The sequence below is a fragment of the Salmo salar genome, chromosome ssa24, assembly GCF_905237065.1.
Source record: "Salmo salar chromosome ssa24, Ssal_v3.1, whole genome shotgun sequence".
In the NCBI taxonomy this organism is placed as follows: Eukaryota; Metazoa; Chordata; class Actinopteri; order Salmoniformes; family Salmonidae; genus Salmo; species Salmo salar.
In genome coordinates, this window is record NC_059465.1 from 24914716 (window position 1) to 24930868 (window position 16153).

Sequence of the window (16153 nt, forward strand, 5' to 3'; positions counted from 1 at the left end):
ATTGAGGTAATATATACATGTGGGTAGAGTTATTAAAGTGACTTATGCATATATAATAACAGAGTGTAGCAGCAGCATAAAAGAGGGAGGGGGCAAGGCAAATAGTCTGGGTAGCCATTTAGATGTTCAGTAAACTTATGGCTTGAGGGTAGAAGCTGTTAAGGACCTAGACTTGGCGCTCCAGTACCGCTTGCCGTGCGGTAGCAGAGAGAACAGTCTATGACTAGGGCGGCTGGAGTCAATTTTTAGGTCCTTCCTCTGGTGGTAAAGAGGTCCTGGATGGCAGGAAGCTTGGCCCCAGTGATGTATTGGGCCATACGCAATACCCACTGTAGTGCTTTGCGGTTAAATGGCTGAGCAGTTGCCATAACAGGCGGAGATGCAACCAGTTGGGATGCTCTTGATGGTGCAGCTGTATAACTTTTTGAGAATCTGAGGACCCATGCCAAATCTTTTCAGTCTCCTGAGGGGGAATAGGCGTTGTCGTGCCCTCTTACGACTGTCTTGGTGTGTTTGGACCATGACAGTTCTTTGGTGATGTGGACACCAAGGAACTTGAAGCTCTCAACCTGCTCCACTACAGCCCCGTCAATGAGAATGGGGGCGTGCTCCGTCCTCCTTTTCCTGTAGTCCACAATCATCTCCTTCCTCTTGATCACGTTGAGGGAGAGGGTGTTATCCTGGCATCACACTGCCAGGTCTCTGACCTACCTATAGGCTGTTTCATCGTTGTCAGTGATCAGGCCTACCACTGTTGTGTCGTCGGCAAACTTAATGATGGTGTTGGGAGTCGTGCTCGGCCATGCAGTCATGGGTGAACAGGGAGTACAGGAGGGGACAGAACACGCACCCCTGAGGGCCCCCGTGTTGAGGCAGCATGGCAGATGTGTTGTTACCTACCCTTACCACCTAGGGGCGGCCCATCAGGAAGTCCAGGATCCAGTTGCAGAGGGAAGTGTTCAGTCCCAGGGTCCTTAGCTTAGTGATGAGCTTTGAGGGCACTTCAGTGTTTAACACTGAGCTGTAGTCAATGAATAGCATTCTCATGTAACTATTCCTTTTGTCCAGGTGGGAAAGGGCAGTGTGGAGTGCAATAGAGATTGCATCATGTGTGGATCTGTTGGGGCGGAATGCAAATTGGAGTGGGTCTAGGGTTTCTGGGATAATAGTGTTGATGTGAGCCATGACCAGACTTTCAAAGCACTTCATGGCTACAGACGTGAGTGCTACGGGTCGATAGTCATTTAGGCAGGTTACCTTGGTGTTCTTGGGAACAGGGACTATGATGGTCAGCTTGAAACATGCTGGTATTACAGACCTGGCCAGGGACAGGTTGAAAATGTCAGTGAAGACACTTGCCAGTTGGTCACAGCCCTTAGCTGTGGTATATAAGCTATATATCACACCTCCTCGGGCCTTATTGCTTAATCATGGCAGTCAGAACAAGTTACATCGACATCCATTGATGGAAAATGATCTGGAGAGTTTAATAAGGGCGATTTATCTTTTCTCTTGCGACATTCTTAAACTCGCAAGAATTATTATTTTGATAGAAAACCGAATTTTCCTTGCTACGTCATTAAAACCTGCGTAGGTTTGAAGATTTCATTGGGCTAGACATTTTAGTTGGACCTGGCAACCCTAACAATTTCCCTGTTTGACCGCTAGGGTATTGCGACTCATACTGTGGTTGTCTATTCGCCTGAACAGGACAATGTTGTGTCCGTTTAAGGTTTTAAAACGTATTACTTACATTTTTGTCATTTATACCGAGGAGAAAAAAAACTACCATATTTATGACACGTAGCAAGGATATGTTTTTATAAAAGCAAAACATAATTGATGGGTCCTTCAACTTGCGGCGCCATATTTAATACATCGCAGTTTGTGATGATAGCTTGCAAGTAAGCTACCTGTCTGCAATCGTAAACTTTAGATTTTGATCTTAAAGCAAGCCATCAAAATACATCGAAATGAACGTCATAGATCATGTGAGGGATATGGCCGCCGCGGGACTTCACTCAAACGTTCGGATAATTAGTAGCTTACTGCTGACAATGAGCAATAATAATCCGTAAGTAACAATATATTAGCTAGCTACTGAACATCCCTCTGTGGTATTCGCTACCTAACTAGTTGTTCACTCCGTTCGATCATCCTTATAAGCATATCATTCTGTACAATTGATAACACATGTCCTAATCAGTGCATGCTTATCGTCAAGAGCCAAGCTGACATTGACGCAGTTGGCAATATTTATATTTAGTTAGCAAGCCAACTAACTTAAGATGAGTGTAAATGTACACTGAACAAGAATATAAACCCAACAATTTCAAAGATTTTGCTGAGTTACAGTTCATATAAGGAAGTAAATTGAAAAAAATGCATTAGGCCCTAATCTATGGATTTCACATGACTGGGCAGGGGCGCAGCCATGAGTGGGCGTGGGAGGGCATAGCCCACCCACTTGGGAGCCAGGTCAACTCACTGAGGATCCTGGGGTGAAGAGGCTGAAGGTGGAGGTCCTGGGCTGGTGTGGTTACACATGGTCTGTGGTTGTGAGGCCGGTTGGATGTACTGCCAAATTTTCTATTACAACGTTGGAGGTTGCTTATGGTGGAGGAATTAACATTCAATTATCTGGAAACAGCTCTGGTGGACATTCCTGCAGTCAGCATGCCAATTCCATGCTCCCTCAACTTGAGACATCTGTGGCATTGTTGCGTGACAAAAGAGCACAGGCCTTTTATTGTGCCCAGCACAAGGTGCACCTGTGTAATGATCGTGCTGTTTTTTTTTTCTTCTGTTTTTTTGTGTACACCACACCTGTCAGGTGAATGGATTATCTTGACAACGGGTAAAATGCTCACCATTTGGGATTTAAACAAATTTGTGCACAAAATTTGAGGGAACTAAGCTTTTTGTGCATATGGAACATTTCTGGGATCAGCTCATGAAACATAGGACCAGCACTTTAGATGTTGCATTTATATTTTTGTTCAGTGTAGTTGAATCTGGATTAATAATGTGACTATTTGTGAAAATATGTTGTATGTTGATTGCTAATTTCCTTGACCACTTCGTATAGTTATTGTCAGTCAAATACTGTGCCAGAGGCTGATGCACGTACCACATCTGTTCTTTCAGAGAACTGTTCTCACCATCCCAGAAGTACCAGCTGCTGGTTTATCATGCAGATGCCATCTTCCATGACAAGGAGTACCGTAATGCTGCTTGCAAGTACAACATGGCACTGCAGCAGAAGAAAGTGCTCAGCAAAACTTCTAAAGTGCGGCCATCTACCGGGGGAACTGCATCCTCCTTGCAGTCACAGGTGTGGAAGGCTCCCAACTCTGTCAATTACAACATATCTGGCTGTAGCAACAGGCATCCATGTCATTCATTAAAAATAATGCACATTTGACTGAGCTGCTCTACAGACTATATGTAATTGTGTACAATGTGCATTGCCTTCTGAATTGACCAAATGCCATTTTTCTTTATTTCAGAGTTTTCCCTCAGAGATTGAGGTCAAGTATAAGATTGCAGAGTGCTACACCATTCTGAAGCTGGATAAGGATGCAATTGCAGTGCTTGATGGGATTCCATCTAGACAGAGAACCCCAAAGGTAGGCTGCTGTTTTGAGGTCCCCTTCTGAAAGCCCCATCCTCTCTCAATGACACCCAAGCTTGCAGTGCCGTTTTATGATTATTTCAATAAAGTAAAGCAGCCCAGATTCTTGTGAGGAATTTCCGAATTGCATATTTGTTTATCCTTCCTCAGATCAACATGATGCTGGCTAATCTGTACAGGAAGGCTGGACACGAACGCTCTGCTGTCACAAGCTACAAAGAGGTCCTGAGACAGTGTCCCTTGGCACTGGATGCCATCATTGGTATGGACTAGTTATTGGGATGTTTCTGTAGTGCGTCACACAGACATGCCAAAATCCCATGTTGTTGTGCTCTTCATTTTGAAGGGTTATTTTAACTCGTGTCTGTTGTAGGTCTCCTGTCTCTGTCAGTGAAGGGAGCTGAGGTGGCGTCCATGACGATGGATGTGATCCAGAGTCTTCCCAACCTGGAGTGGCTCTCTGTGTGGATCAAATCCTATGCCTTCATACATGCAGGGGACAACCACAGAGCAATCAACTCCATCCGGTGATCAGACCAGTTCCTCATCCCACCATGGGAGTGTTATTCATTTCATGAATCATAATCTCCGGTATTGTTAAACTGTGGCTCTCATTCTGGGTGTTGTGTTTTTCTCCTTCTCAGCTCCCTGGAGAAGAAGTCTCTAATGCGTGACAATGTGGACCTGCTGGTGAGCCTGGCAGATGTGTACTTCAGGGCAGGCGACACAAAGAACTCCATCCTGAAGTTTGAGCAGGCCCAGATGCTGGACCCTTATCTGATCAAAGGTACTGGACAGCAGACATCAGAAAACCATCACTGACTAAATAAATCAGTTTCCTAGGACTCACTAAGCCAGGCTAGCGATTCTTATCTAAGACCTTAACTATTAGGTTTTTATGTATAGTTGAACTAATTCAGTTATGTTGTCTTTACTTACTGTCAGGCATGGATGTATATGGCTACCTTATGGCACGTGAGGGGCACCTGGAGGATGTTGAGGTCCTGGGAGGAAGGCTGTTCAACATCTCAGACCAGCATGCAGAGCCCTGGGTCATATCTGGGTAATACGGCTGGGAATTGCCAAGATAATCACGATACTTAGGTGCTGATACGATATGTATTGCGATTCTCATGATTCTATATGTATTGCAATTCGATATTCCAAACATATTGCTCACTATACAGTGCATTCGGAAAGTATTCAGACCCCTTGACTTTTTCAAAATGTTGTTAGGTTACAGCCTTATTCTAAAATGGATTTAAAAAAAAATGTTTACCTCATCAATCTATTCACAATACCCCAATAATGACCAAGCAAAAACAGGTTTTTAGAAATTGTTGCAAATGTATTAAAAAAAAAAAAACAGATACCTTATTTATATAAGGATTCAGACCCTTTGCTATGAGACTCAAAATTGATCTCGAGTGCATCCTGTTTCCATTGCTCATCCTTGAGATGTTTCAACAACTCCACCTGTGGTCAATTCAATTGATTGGACATGATTTGGAAAGGCACAAACCTGTCTATATAAGGTCCCACAGTTGACAGTGCATGTCAGAGCAAAAACCAAGCCATGAGGTCGAAGGAATTGTTTGTAGAGCTACGAGACAGGATTGTGCCGAGGCACAGATCTGGGGAAGGGTACCAAAATATTTCTGCATTGAAGGTCCCCAAGAACACAGTGGCTAAATACATGTTCCTACCAATCTGTTTTTTGGTGGCTCAGATGTCACAGCTTCTACAGTAAGCGCTACTCCCGGGCCCTCTACCTGGGTGCCAAGGCCATCCAGCTGAACAGCAACAGTGTGCAAGCCCTCCTCCTGAAGGGGGCAGCACTGAGGAACATGGGCCGAGTGCAGGAGGCCATCATCCACTTCAGAGAGGCCATGCGCCTGGCGCCCTGCCGTCTGGACTGCTATGAAGGCAAGGGGACCTACTTGTTATGATCGCATCATTGTAATGAACATGTGTTTTCATCTTGAACTGCCCCCACATAAAGCTGCAACATCAGATGTTTTTTTTGTTACTAGTATTGAAGTAGTCATGAGCCTTCTCTGTCCCCAGGTCTGATTGACTGTTACCTGGCATCCAATGGGATCCGAGAGGCAATGGGGATGGCCAATAACATCTATAAGACCCTGGGAGCGAATGCCCAGACTCTGACCATCCTGGCTACAGTCTGCCTGGAGGACCCTGTGACCCAGGAGAAGGCCAAAACCCTGCTGGATAAGGCACTAGCCCAGAGGCCTGACTACACCAAGGCTGTGGTCAAGAAGGCAGAGCTGCTAAGTATGTGGCTTGGTAGCAAACCCTGAAGTTCTATTAGTTGTTTTGCTGTAGAGATTTAGAACCATTGTATCTTTGTCATTTTTGTTTTACCGAAGATGTTAGGGACGAGATTTGATATTGTGTTTGTTTTCCCATTTAAGGTCGGGAACAGAAATACGAGGAAGGGATTGCTCTTCTCCGGAATGCCTTGGCCAATCAGAGCGACTGTGTGCTGCACAGGATGCTGGGGGATTTCTTGGTGGCGGTCAATGATTATCAAGAGGCTATGGACCAATACAGCATAGCGCTTAGGTAATGTTACGCCAAAGTCCAGGGTTTTACACAACTCATGAAATGTTAATGCAGTGTCGCTCTTAGGCCTACCTTTTCTCAAATATGTAGGGTGCACTTCGATCTTGAGACTGCACATGATTCTCTATCATCCGAATCTGACTCCATCTGTCTTTTAGCCTGGACCCGAATGACCAGAAGTCTCTGGAAGGAATGCAGAAGATGGAGAAGGAGGAGAGCCCTGCTGATGCCACTGTGGAGCTGGATGGAGATGACATGGAGGGCAGTGGGGAGGATGGAGAGCTGGAAGGCAGTGACAGTGAGGCAGCCCAGTGGGCAGACCAGGAGCAGTGGTTTGGCATGCAGTGACCCAGGCCCACTGCAGAGGCGCCAGGGGCACAGCGGGGGGCTGGGGGAATACGCCACACATGGGCATCATGGGTTCTTGATGTAATGCTCTGGTGGACTCTATATGGGTGTATATAAGATATGGGTGTATATAAGATACGGGTGTATAAAGCCCCATCTCAGGGTTATAGAGGTCATCATAGCAGCCACTGAGGTTTGGGGAGGATGCATTTTACAACCCAGCACCCCAAAATTATAACCTGCCATTCCACGTCTCCTTCCCTTTGCGATCACTGATTAGTTGGTAGGTGAAAATGAACATTACTAACCTATTTCATACCCATCAGGAGTAAATGAGATGAGGTGAAGAGGCTATTTTAGGATTGTTGGGCCGTGGCCCAAGAGTTTCCTTGTTTGTTGGGTTAACACAAGATAATCTGAAACCAGTAATCATTGAAATTATTCTATTTCTGCTGCTTAGTTTTTTCTGTTTGTAATATTTGCATGTATTAACACATATTGATGTGAAACTGGTGACATACTTTTCCTTCTGAATAATCAGATAACTTAAGGCCCGTCTCTCAATGTTGTGTGTCAATCACGGGGTCATTTAATTTGACACATTCTTTGCAAAGAAAGTAATGTTAAAGTTTTCCAATGCAGATGTTTAACCATGTGGTGTGTGTTTTGAAGATATAAAATCATGACGTCTGGTCTCATGCCCTGACATTCTATTGAAGTTTGTGGTAAATTAGTATTAATGACTTATTCTTGAGTAACAGTTCTAAAACAGTGTTTGTCAACTCCTCCTCCGAGTACCCCCCAACAGCACATTTTTGCTGTAGCCCCAGACAAATGCATGTGATTCAACTAATTGAGGGCTTGATGATTAGTTGAATCAGGTGTGCTTGTCTGGGGCTAAAACAAATGTGTGCCGTTGAGGGTACAAGGACTGGAGTTGGGAAACACTGCTCTAAAACATCCTTGTATTTAGGCTATAAACAAGGTAGCTTCAAATGAATACACATCGCCTGTCTGGCATATAGATAGGCAACATATTAATGTAGAATTGCTTTATTTACCTGAAACCACAAGTCATGTGACAATACAATCGTCAGCTCTGAAATTAGTTTGGCACACGTGTGCCACTGAAGGGACTGACTTTCAGGGTAATGGATCTGCAGCTATCGCCACACCTCCGCTGTCCCAGATACCGCAAAATCTGCTTCAAACATGTTGCACATTACAGCGCAAAGAAAAGTCTATTTGGTTATTTTACACATCCCCCCCCAAAAAAGAGTTCCTTAGGAAAAGATCATTTGTACTATTGTCCATTTAATTTATCAATACATTAATTACACATCTGATAAAATGGCTGCTTCAGAGAACATGCATCATGGAATAGTGTACATTAATAGAAAACTATAATAGGTATATTAAGATAACATAGGAACTCGTGTCTAGTTTGAAGGCTGCATTTACACAGGCAACCCAATTCTGATATTTCTTCACTACTTGGTCTTTTGCCAATAATTGGGCAAAAGACCAGAAATGGGCTGTCGTGTAAATGCAGCCTATGGCTCTTCATGTAAGGATGGAGGGGCCTGGGATTGGTTCATTTGATTCCAAAAACATTTATATCTATTCGGGTAAAAAAAATATACCATTTGATTACTTTTTTTGTCATGTAATTGCTTATGAAATGTATCATTCATGTCTTGATAGCTCTTCTTTATTGACATGCAGGTCTTGGAAGATGTGGTGCTGCTCAAAACACATGCACAACACTAAAGCAGTTCCTACAAGGGATTTATAGGAGGAGCGGGCTTACACGGCACTAGCTGCAGAGAGAGGAGAGAGAAAGACAGGGAGAAACCAAATCAATCATAGGACAGACAGAAACAAGGCATAGGTCAAAAAAGCAAAGACGCAAACAGAGACATGGCTCTCACTGGGAATTTAAAAAGGCATGGTGAACAGAAAGCCATTAAGTCATCTACTGCTTCATGCCAAGTGCAAACAGAAAGATGGAAATAAATGCAGTAAGACATTCAGCGGTGTAAAGTACTTAAAATTACTTTAAAGTACTAAAGTCATTTTTGTGTGTGTGTATATCTGTACTTTACTATTTATATTTGACAACTTTTACTTCACTTCATTCCTAAAGCAAATGGTGTACTTTTTACTCCATACATTTTCCCTGACACCCCAAAATACTCGTTATATTTTGATAGCTTAGTAGGACAGAAAATGGTCCAGTTGACACACCCTACTTCCTCTGATCTGGCAGACTCACTAAAACACAAACACTTCATTTGTAAATGATGTCTGACTGTTGGAGTGTGACCCTGGCTATCTGTAAATAAAAATGATTGTGCCATCTGGTTTGCTTAATAAGCCATTTTAAACGATTCATACTTTTACTTTTGATATGTAAGTATATTTAAAACCAAATACTTTTAGACTTTTGCTCAAGTAGTATTTTACTGGGTGGCTTTCACTTTTCTATTAACAAATCTTTACTTTTACTCATGTATGACAATTGGGTACTTTTTCCACCACTGATTGGAAGAAATAGCAGTTAGGTTTAATTACACTCAAGCGTTTACTGGCATGGTATTGGAGAAAGCCTGCTTTCTAGGAATACCTATTACCTACGGTGTTTCTAAAACACACTCAAGTAAAACTAGTGTAAAGGTATGGAGCATCATTAAAACTCTATACACATAGATACTATTTGTGTTATATGTACAGACTCTTCTACAAGCCAGTCATTTTAGCATTGGGCCTATATACTATGGCCAAAGCAGTCTCTGCTTGGTGATCCACCCCAATAGGGAGTGCTGACCACAACAGTCCCATCAAAGCATCCATCTTGTGCTCAACTGATATGAAAATCTACCACTTGGTGTGTTTATACATATTCAAGTACAGTATATGCACAATACTTAATCTATATTATTATTGTAATAAAGACACTACAGTGTCCATAAATGAAGACCAAACATAAAAAAGTGAACCTTAATGAAAAGACAGAATATGTTGTGTTCAAGTAAACGTGTTTAACGACAGGCTTGTCTATATTACAAAAAACTGCTTTGAATTGAACTAAGGTAACATTTACATATTTTTCCTAACCCTAACCTCCCTCAAGGAACATCAAAAGAACAATATTAAACTTTAAAAAAGCAACATAAAAAGGCAAATGAGGGCTCTAGATTTCCTTATTCACAAGCCAAATGGCACATACCTCAACACGCAATATGACAATGTTTATGAAAAGCTTACTGAGGAACACAGGTAGTAATCAATTGTGATATCAATAGCATTGAGGTAGCTGTGCTCTGACTAGAGCAGAAAATAAACACAAAAAAAGCAAATGGAGGAGTTCAAACAGGGGAACGAACAATCATTCATTTGGTGAAGAAATTCCCGTTATTCATGCCTGGGCAGAACACATGCAGTTTTGGTACAGACTTCTGATTCAGTGCAAATGATGGTCCTTACAGTTATGGCACAGCATACTTATCTACAAGTTCTTTAGAGGTCAAAGTTCACACTGAAAACAAGAGAAACGTTTGAGTTCTGTGCACTCCCCTTATACCACCTGGCTGCCCCCCCTCCCCCCACACGCCTTCCCAAAGCTACAAAAATCTTAATTTTGATAAAATAGTGTTAATTCTCTATACACAGACAGCTCCTAAATAGCTGATTTTTTTTATGCCTGTTAAAAAAGAAAAGAAAAGGGGAGCAAAAAAATAACCAAAACCTTGATATTAAATTAAAGACATGGACAAATGACAAACCAAAAGCATTAAAAATATGAATAAAAAAGCGGAATGATGAAAATGTCCTGGAGACGAACCAGCAGAGGGCTCACAGATTACATCTGTCATCAACACAGGTACAAATGTTGACTTGAGCGCTCACTGCAGTTGATGTGGTTGATCCTGGTTAATGGGGGATTTTGTTAGACGTGTATTAATCTCCACTCACACTGGTGCACTGGGAGGGTTGTGTGGTGTAGTCAGGACCAGAACAGGGCAGACACGTTAGTGTCGATGCTGTAGAGCCACAGCACCAGGGGGAGGGTGATGCCCACAAAGGGCCAGGAGATGCCCTCTGTGCATGCAGAGAGGGACCAGCCTTTGCTGGCTGACTTAGACTCTGGCTGGTTACCGGGTTCCAGGTAGTTCCTGGCCACGAACTTTAGCAGCTCATCCAGCAGGATGACGGGCAGGGAGATCTTCAGCACCACCAGCCACTGGGTCAGGTCCAGAGGGGTGATCTGGAAGATGACCTGGAAGGATAGAGGAGAATGAGGGATGGAGAGAGAGTGAACATGGGGAACCTTTAGATTGACCTGGCTGCTATAAGTAAAGCTGACTTACGGGCAGTGGCTCCACATAGAGGATGAGGAAGTGGAGGGACATGGAGAGGCAGATGGCCCCCAGCAGCCAGATGTTCTCCCAGGGAGGCATACGCAGCAGGGACTGGTTCTCTGACAGGCTGGGAGAAGGTCACATTGTGGATCAGATTAGTCAAAACTCTATATTCTATTCTTGGACTTATAAAAGTTGGAGCTGTCCTCCACTGAATGCAAATGATTTTTGAGGATGAAAGAAAGCTCATGTCACTGCAGGAGACTCACCTGTTAAGGGCATTGCACATCTCAATGGTGACAAGCACAGACAGGGCCATGGTCATGGGGTAGGGGGACTCAAACACATGACACTCCAGGTCTGAGAAGTCAGGGTTGTCCGGGGAACACTGCAGGAAGTGGCTCTGTGGGGGGAGGAGTCAGACATGAGAGATAAGAAAGGCTGGGAGGTAAAACACCATTTGGACAGTAAAGCTGACATCAAGACGTTAGTCTCACCAGCTGGTACAGAGAGATCATAGGGCCATCCTCAGCAGCCACGAACCACCAGGTAGCGGCTCCCACTGTGGCAGCTCCCACATAGCCTGAGGACAGAGACACAGCTGACTGACTGTGGGACAGACTAGTTCTATAACTAGGAAGACAATGGACAGGCAGAGAGGTGCACAATAACAGTATGTGGCAGGGTATGCCAGTAGCAGTGAGCTTGAGAAAATGTTAAGATTGAGCTATGATATAGAATTGGAAACAAAGCACAACAGTCCCATTAACTCACATCCGATGGCCAGGTATCTGAAGAAGAGCCATCCAGAGATGAGGGGCTCCTTGGCACTGCGGGGGGGCTTGTTCATGATGTCCAGGTCAGGGGGGTTGAAGCCCAGTGCGGTGGCAGGGAGACCATCTGTCACCAGGTTGACCCACAGCAGCTGAACGGGGATCAGAGCCTCAGGGAAGCCCAGAGCAGCCGTCAGGAAGATACTGCCCCCATAGAGACACATCATTAACCTCCACAGGAGCACCATGACACCACTACAGAGACATCACTTTGGCAGGAGGAGGTACGTAAATGACAGACTCACCAGACGACCTCTCCCACGTTGGAGGAGATGAGGTAGCGGATGAACTGTTTCATGTTGTTGTAGATGGCCCTGCCCTCCTCCACAGCCGCCACGATGGAAGAAAAGTTGTCATCGGCCAGGACCATCTCAGAGGCTGACTTGGCCACGGCAGTGCCAGAGCCCATGGCGATGCCAATCTCTGCCTTCTTCAAGGCAGGAGCATCGTTCACTCCATCACCAGTCTGTGGGAGAAAACACAGATACTTAAGGGTGGATAGGAGGCTACAAGACAACAGTAATAGATGAAACAGCTTTGCATGTACAGTAAGGATGCGAGTGGGGGGAGGGGTTCAGCGTACCATGGCTGTGATCTCATCCATGGCCTGCAGGAACTCAACGATCTTGGACTTGTGGGAGGGCTCGACACGGGCGAAGCAGCGGGCGTTGATAACAGCATCACGTTGGGCCTGAGGGGACAGGTCGTCAAACTCGCGGCCAGTGAACGCCATTTTGTCCACGTCGTCTTCCTCACCCAGGATGCCGATACGGCGGCAGATGGCCACGGCAGTGCCCTTGTTGTCGCCGGTGATCATGATGACGCGGATGCCGGCTAGGCGGCACAGCTTGATGGAGGCAGCCACCTCGGTCCTGGGAGGGTCCAGCATGCCAACGCAGCCCACGAAGGTCAGATCAGACTGGGCAGAGAAACACAAAAACAGAGTCACCATCAGGGTTCCTACTAGAATTGCACAATACATCCAAAGGTTATGCTACACTGAACAAAAATATAAAAATGGAAACATGCCACAAGATTTATTGAGTTACAGTTCATTTAAGGAAATCAGTCAATTGAAATAAATTATTTAGGCTCTAATCTATGGATTTTACATGACTGGGAAGACAGATATGCATCTGTTGGTCACAGATCCTTTTGAAAAAAAATAAGGGCCCAGATCAGAAAATCAGTCAGTATCTGGTGTGACCATTTGCCTCATGCAGCACAACACATCTCCTTCGAATACAGTTGATTGTGGCCTATGAAATGGCTGTGCGAAATTGCTGGATATTGGCGAGAACTGGAATACGCTGTCGAACATGTCGAACCAGAGCATTCCAAACATGCTCAATGGTGAGTATGCAGGCCATGGAAGAACTGGGACATTTTCAGCTTCCAGGAATTGTGTACAGAACCTTGCGGCATTGAACTGTGCGTTATCATGCTGAAATGGTGGCGGATGAATGGCACGACAATGGGCCTTAGGATCTCATCATGGTGTCTCTGTGCATTGAAATTACCATCGATGAAATGCAATTGTGTTTGGTGTCCGTAGCTTATGCCTGCCCATACCATAACCCCACCGCCACTACGGGGCCCTCTGTTCACAACGTTGACATCAGCAAACGGCTTGCCCACACGACGCCATACATGCTGTCTGCTATCTGCCTGGTACAGTTGAAACTGGGATTAATATTTGAAGAGCACACTTCTCCAGTGTGCCAGTGGCCATCGAAAGTGAGCATTTGGCCACTGAGGTCGGTTGTGACGCCGAACTGCAGTCGGTTTAAGAACCTGGTGAGGACGACGAGCATGCAGATGAGCTTCCCTGAGACGGTTTCTAACAGAAATACTTTGGTTGTGCAAACCCACAGTTTCATCAGCTGTCCGGGTGGCTGGTCTCAGACGACACCGCTGGTGAAGAAGCCGGATGTGGAGGTCCTGGGCTGGCGAGGTCCTGGGCTGGCGTGGTTACATATGGTCTTCGGTTGTGAGGCCGGTTGGACGTACTGCCAAATTCTCTAAAATGACGTTGGAGGCAGCTTATGGTAGTGAAATTAACATAAAATTCTCTGGAAACAGCTCTGGCGGACATTCCTGCAGTCAGCATGCCAATTTCACACTCCCTCAAAACTTGAGATTTCTGTGGCATTGTGTTGTGTGCCAAAACTGCACATTTTAAAGTGGCCTTTTATTGTCCCCAGCACAAGGTGCACCTGTGTAATGATCGTGCTGTTTAATCAGCTTCTTGATAAGCCACACCTGTCAGGTGGATGGATTATCTTGGCAAAGGTGAAATGCTCACCAACAGGGAGGTAAACAAATGTGTGCACAAAATTTGAAAGAATTAAGCTTTTTAGGCGTATGGGAAACTTCTGGCCTCTTATTTCTGCTCAAGAAACATGGGACCACTTTACATGTTGCATTTATATTTGTCTTCATATGATATTAATAGGATCCAGCAGTATAAGTCAGATATGGTATCTACACATAACAAATGCCTTTTCGCAAAATGCCTGTCAACTCCTACTCTATGCAGTGGTGATGAGTAGTGCTCACCTCGTAATCAACGAAGCGGGCACAATCAACCAGCACCATGTCCTCCTTCCTGGGTGGGGTGTCCCGGGTGGCCAGAGCCAGGCAGCGCAGGGTGTCACGCCCCGTCCCGTACCCACGGATCGTTGACATGATCCTCTCTTTGATGCCCGGGGTCATGGCAACCTTGCAGGTGCCCACTCTGACATGAGTACATCTGTCAATAACTCCCTCGGGGGCACCCTGTGGGGATTAAAGTGTTTTAAAGGTTGACACACAATTCAAATATGGTTGACTTAAAAACACTAACACTTGGTTCAATGTGAGTCAAACATAGCAGAGTTTCTAAAAATGTGGTGATACCTTGACAAACATCTTTCCAAGCGAGGAGCGGGCCTTGTTGGGGGTGCAGTACACAGACATCGACTTCCTGTCTCTGGAGAACTCCAGGGTGAATTCCTTCTTCATCAGTTGCATGATCACCTGACAGACAACACACCACTCAGAAAACCTGCTAACAACCAGCTGTGGAGTAACACACCATTTCATTCTTCAATGGTTGAAGTTAGTGTACATACAGAGTTGCAGGCATTGGCCCTGTCGATCTTGGTCAGGCCTTTGACATCGGTGTCAAACGCATTCATCTTCTCCACCAGGCAGGTGAGAGCCGTCTCTGTAGCCTCGCCAACCTTCTCATACACACCTTTGGCCTGACAACACAAACATTAGCCAATCAGTCACCGCTACTCAACATCCCTTAATGATCCATATGAAGGAGGAGATAGGCAGTCAGGTAGACACACAGACCTCGTTGAAGTCCAGAGAGGAGTCATTGCACAGGGCACAGATGGTGGCAATCTCCACCAGACCATCAAACGCAGAGGACTTCACTAGTCTGCCATCCTGGTACCTGGAGGGAGACACACAGGCCAGGAGACAAGATGAATAATTAACTCCCTCCAACGTTTTATGTAATTGGAAGTAAATAAATAATTGTATCTTAAACGGACTGGCGTTAAGAGAGTATTTGGTACTTACACTTCTCCTTCAGGGGCGTAAGTAGAGCCAGTGATGGTGAACTCATTCAGAGAGCAGCTGTTCCCTTCGGCCTGGTCAATGATGAACATCTGGAGACCACAACACACACAAGGAAAGTTAGGGCTGACTAACACACACACACACAAACTAATCATCTCACACCAAATGTTATTAGTCACATGCGCCGAATACAACAGGTGTAGACCTTACAGTGAAATGCTTACTTACAAGCCCCTAACCGACAATGCAGTTTAAGAAAATACAGATAAGAATAAAAGATAAAAGTAACAAGTAATTAAAAAGCAGCAGTGAAATAATAATAGCGAGACTATATACAGGGGGCTACCGATACAGAGTCAATGTGCGGGGGCACCGGTTAGTTGAGGTAGTATGTACATGTAGGTAGAGTTATTAAAGTGACTGTGCATAGACGACAACAGAGAGTAGCAGTGGTGTAAAGAGGGGGTGGGGGGCACTGCAAATATTCTGGGTAGCCATTTGACTAGATGTTCAGGAGTCTTATTGCTTGGGGGTAGAAGCCTCTTGGACCTAGACTTGGCACTCTGGTAGAACAGTCTATGACTAGGGTGGAGTCTGAAAATTCTTAGGGCCTTCCTCTGACACTGCCTGGTATAGAGGTCCTGGATGGCAGGAAGCTTGGTCCCAGTGATGTACTGGAGCGTTCACACTACGCCACGTAGTGCCTTGCAGTCGGAGGCTAAGCAGTTGCCATACCAGGCAGTGATGCAACCAGTCAGGATGCTCTCGATGGTGCAGCTGTAGAACCTTCAGATTGGGAATAGGTTTTGTCGTGCCCTCTT

General features: G+C 45.0%; 2 protein-coding genes across 5 annotated transcripts in view; one reads left to right on the forward strand and one right to left on the reverse strand.

The window, feature by feature from the left end:
- The first annotated feature begins 1677 nt into the window (after window positions 1-1677).
- On the forward strand, window positions 1678-7271 carry LOC106585471 (anaphase-promoting complex subunit 7). Its single transcript, XM_014171705.2, has 11 exons — window positions 1678-2074; window positions 3148-3334; window positions 3510-3629; window positions 3785-3896; window positions 4008-4161; window positions 4279-4421; window positions 4580-4697; window positions 5364-5560; window positions 5702-5926; window positions 6067-6217; window positions 6376-7271. The coding sequence occupies exons 1-11, from the start codon at window positions 1974-1976 to the stop codon at window positions 6563-6565; spliced, it is 1698 nt and encodes a 565-aa protein (XP_014027180.1). The 5' UTR covers window positions 1678-1973; the 3' UTR covers window positions 6566-7271.
- A 331-nt stretch (window positions 7272-7602) lies between these two features.
- LOC106585469 (sarcoplasmic/endoplasmic reticulum calcium ATPase 2) overlaps window positions 7603-16153 on the reverse strand; it is a 29738-nt gene continuing 21187 nt past the window's right edge. For 2 of the 4 annotated variants that reach the window (XM_014171702.2, XM_045706885.1), the window contains 12 exons: window positions 15333-15421; window positions 15102-15204; window positions 14873-15004; window positions 14658-14777; window positions 14319-14537; window positions 12343-12678; window positions 12005-12225; window positions 11701-11903; window positions 11424-11509; window positions 11196-11329; window positions 10936-11053; window positions 7603-10844 (listed from right to left, as the gene is read on the reverse strand). In XM_014171702.2, the coding sequence (XP_014027177.1) occupies window positions 10572-10844; window positions 10936-11053; window positions 11196-11329; window positions 11424-11509; window positions 11701-11903; window positions 12005-12225; window positions 12343-12678; window positions 14319-14537; window positions 14658-14777; window positions 14873-15004; window positions 15102-15204; window positions 15333-15421 (2034 nt within the window). In that variant the 3' untranslated portion in view covers window positions 7603-10571. The remainder of the gene's footprint in view (window positions 10845-10935; window positions 11054-11195; window positions 11330-11423; window positions 11510-11700; window positions 11904-12004; window positions 12226-12342; window positions 12679-14318; window positions 14538-14657; window positions 14778-14872; window positions 15005-15101; window positions 15205-15332; window positions 15422-16153) is intronic. The other 2 variants (XM_014171704.2, XM_014171703.2) reach the window with 2 other exon arrangements.

Excerpts from the sequence above, each read along its gene's own strand:
- LOC106585471 (XM_014171705.2), top strand. The coding sequence starts at position 1,974 with ATGAACGTCATAGATCATGTGAGGGATATGGCCGCCGCGGGACTTCAC. Across the intron at positions 2,075-3,147 it reads ACAATGAGCAATAATAATCC|AGAACTGTTCTCACCATCCC; the intron begins GTAAGTAACAAT and ends CTGTTCTTTCAG. Across the intron at positions 3,335-3,509 it reads CATCCTCCTTGCAGTCACAG|AGTTTTCCCTCAGAGATTGA; the intron begins GTGTGGAAGGCT and ends TCTTTATTTCAG.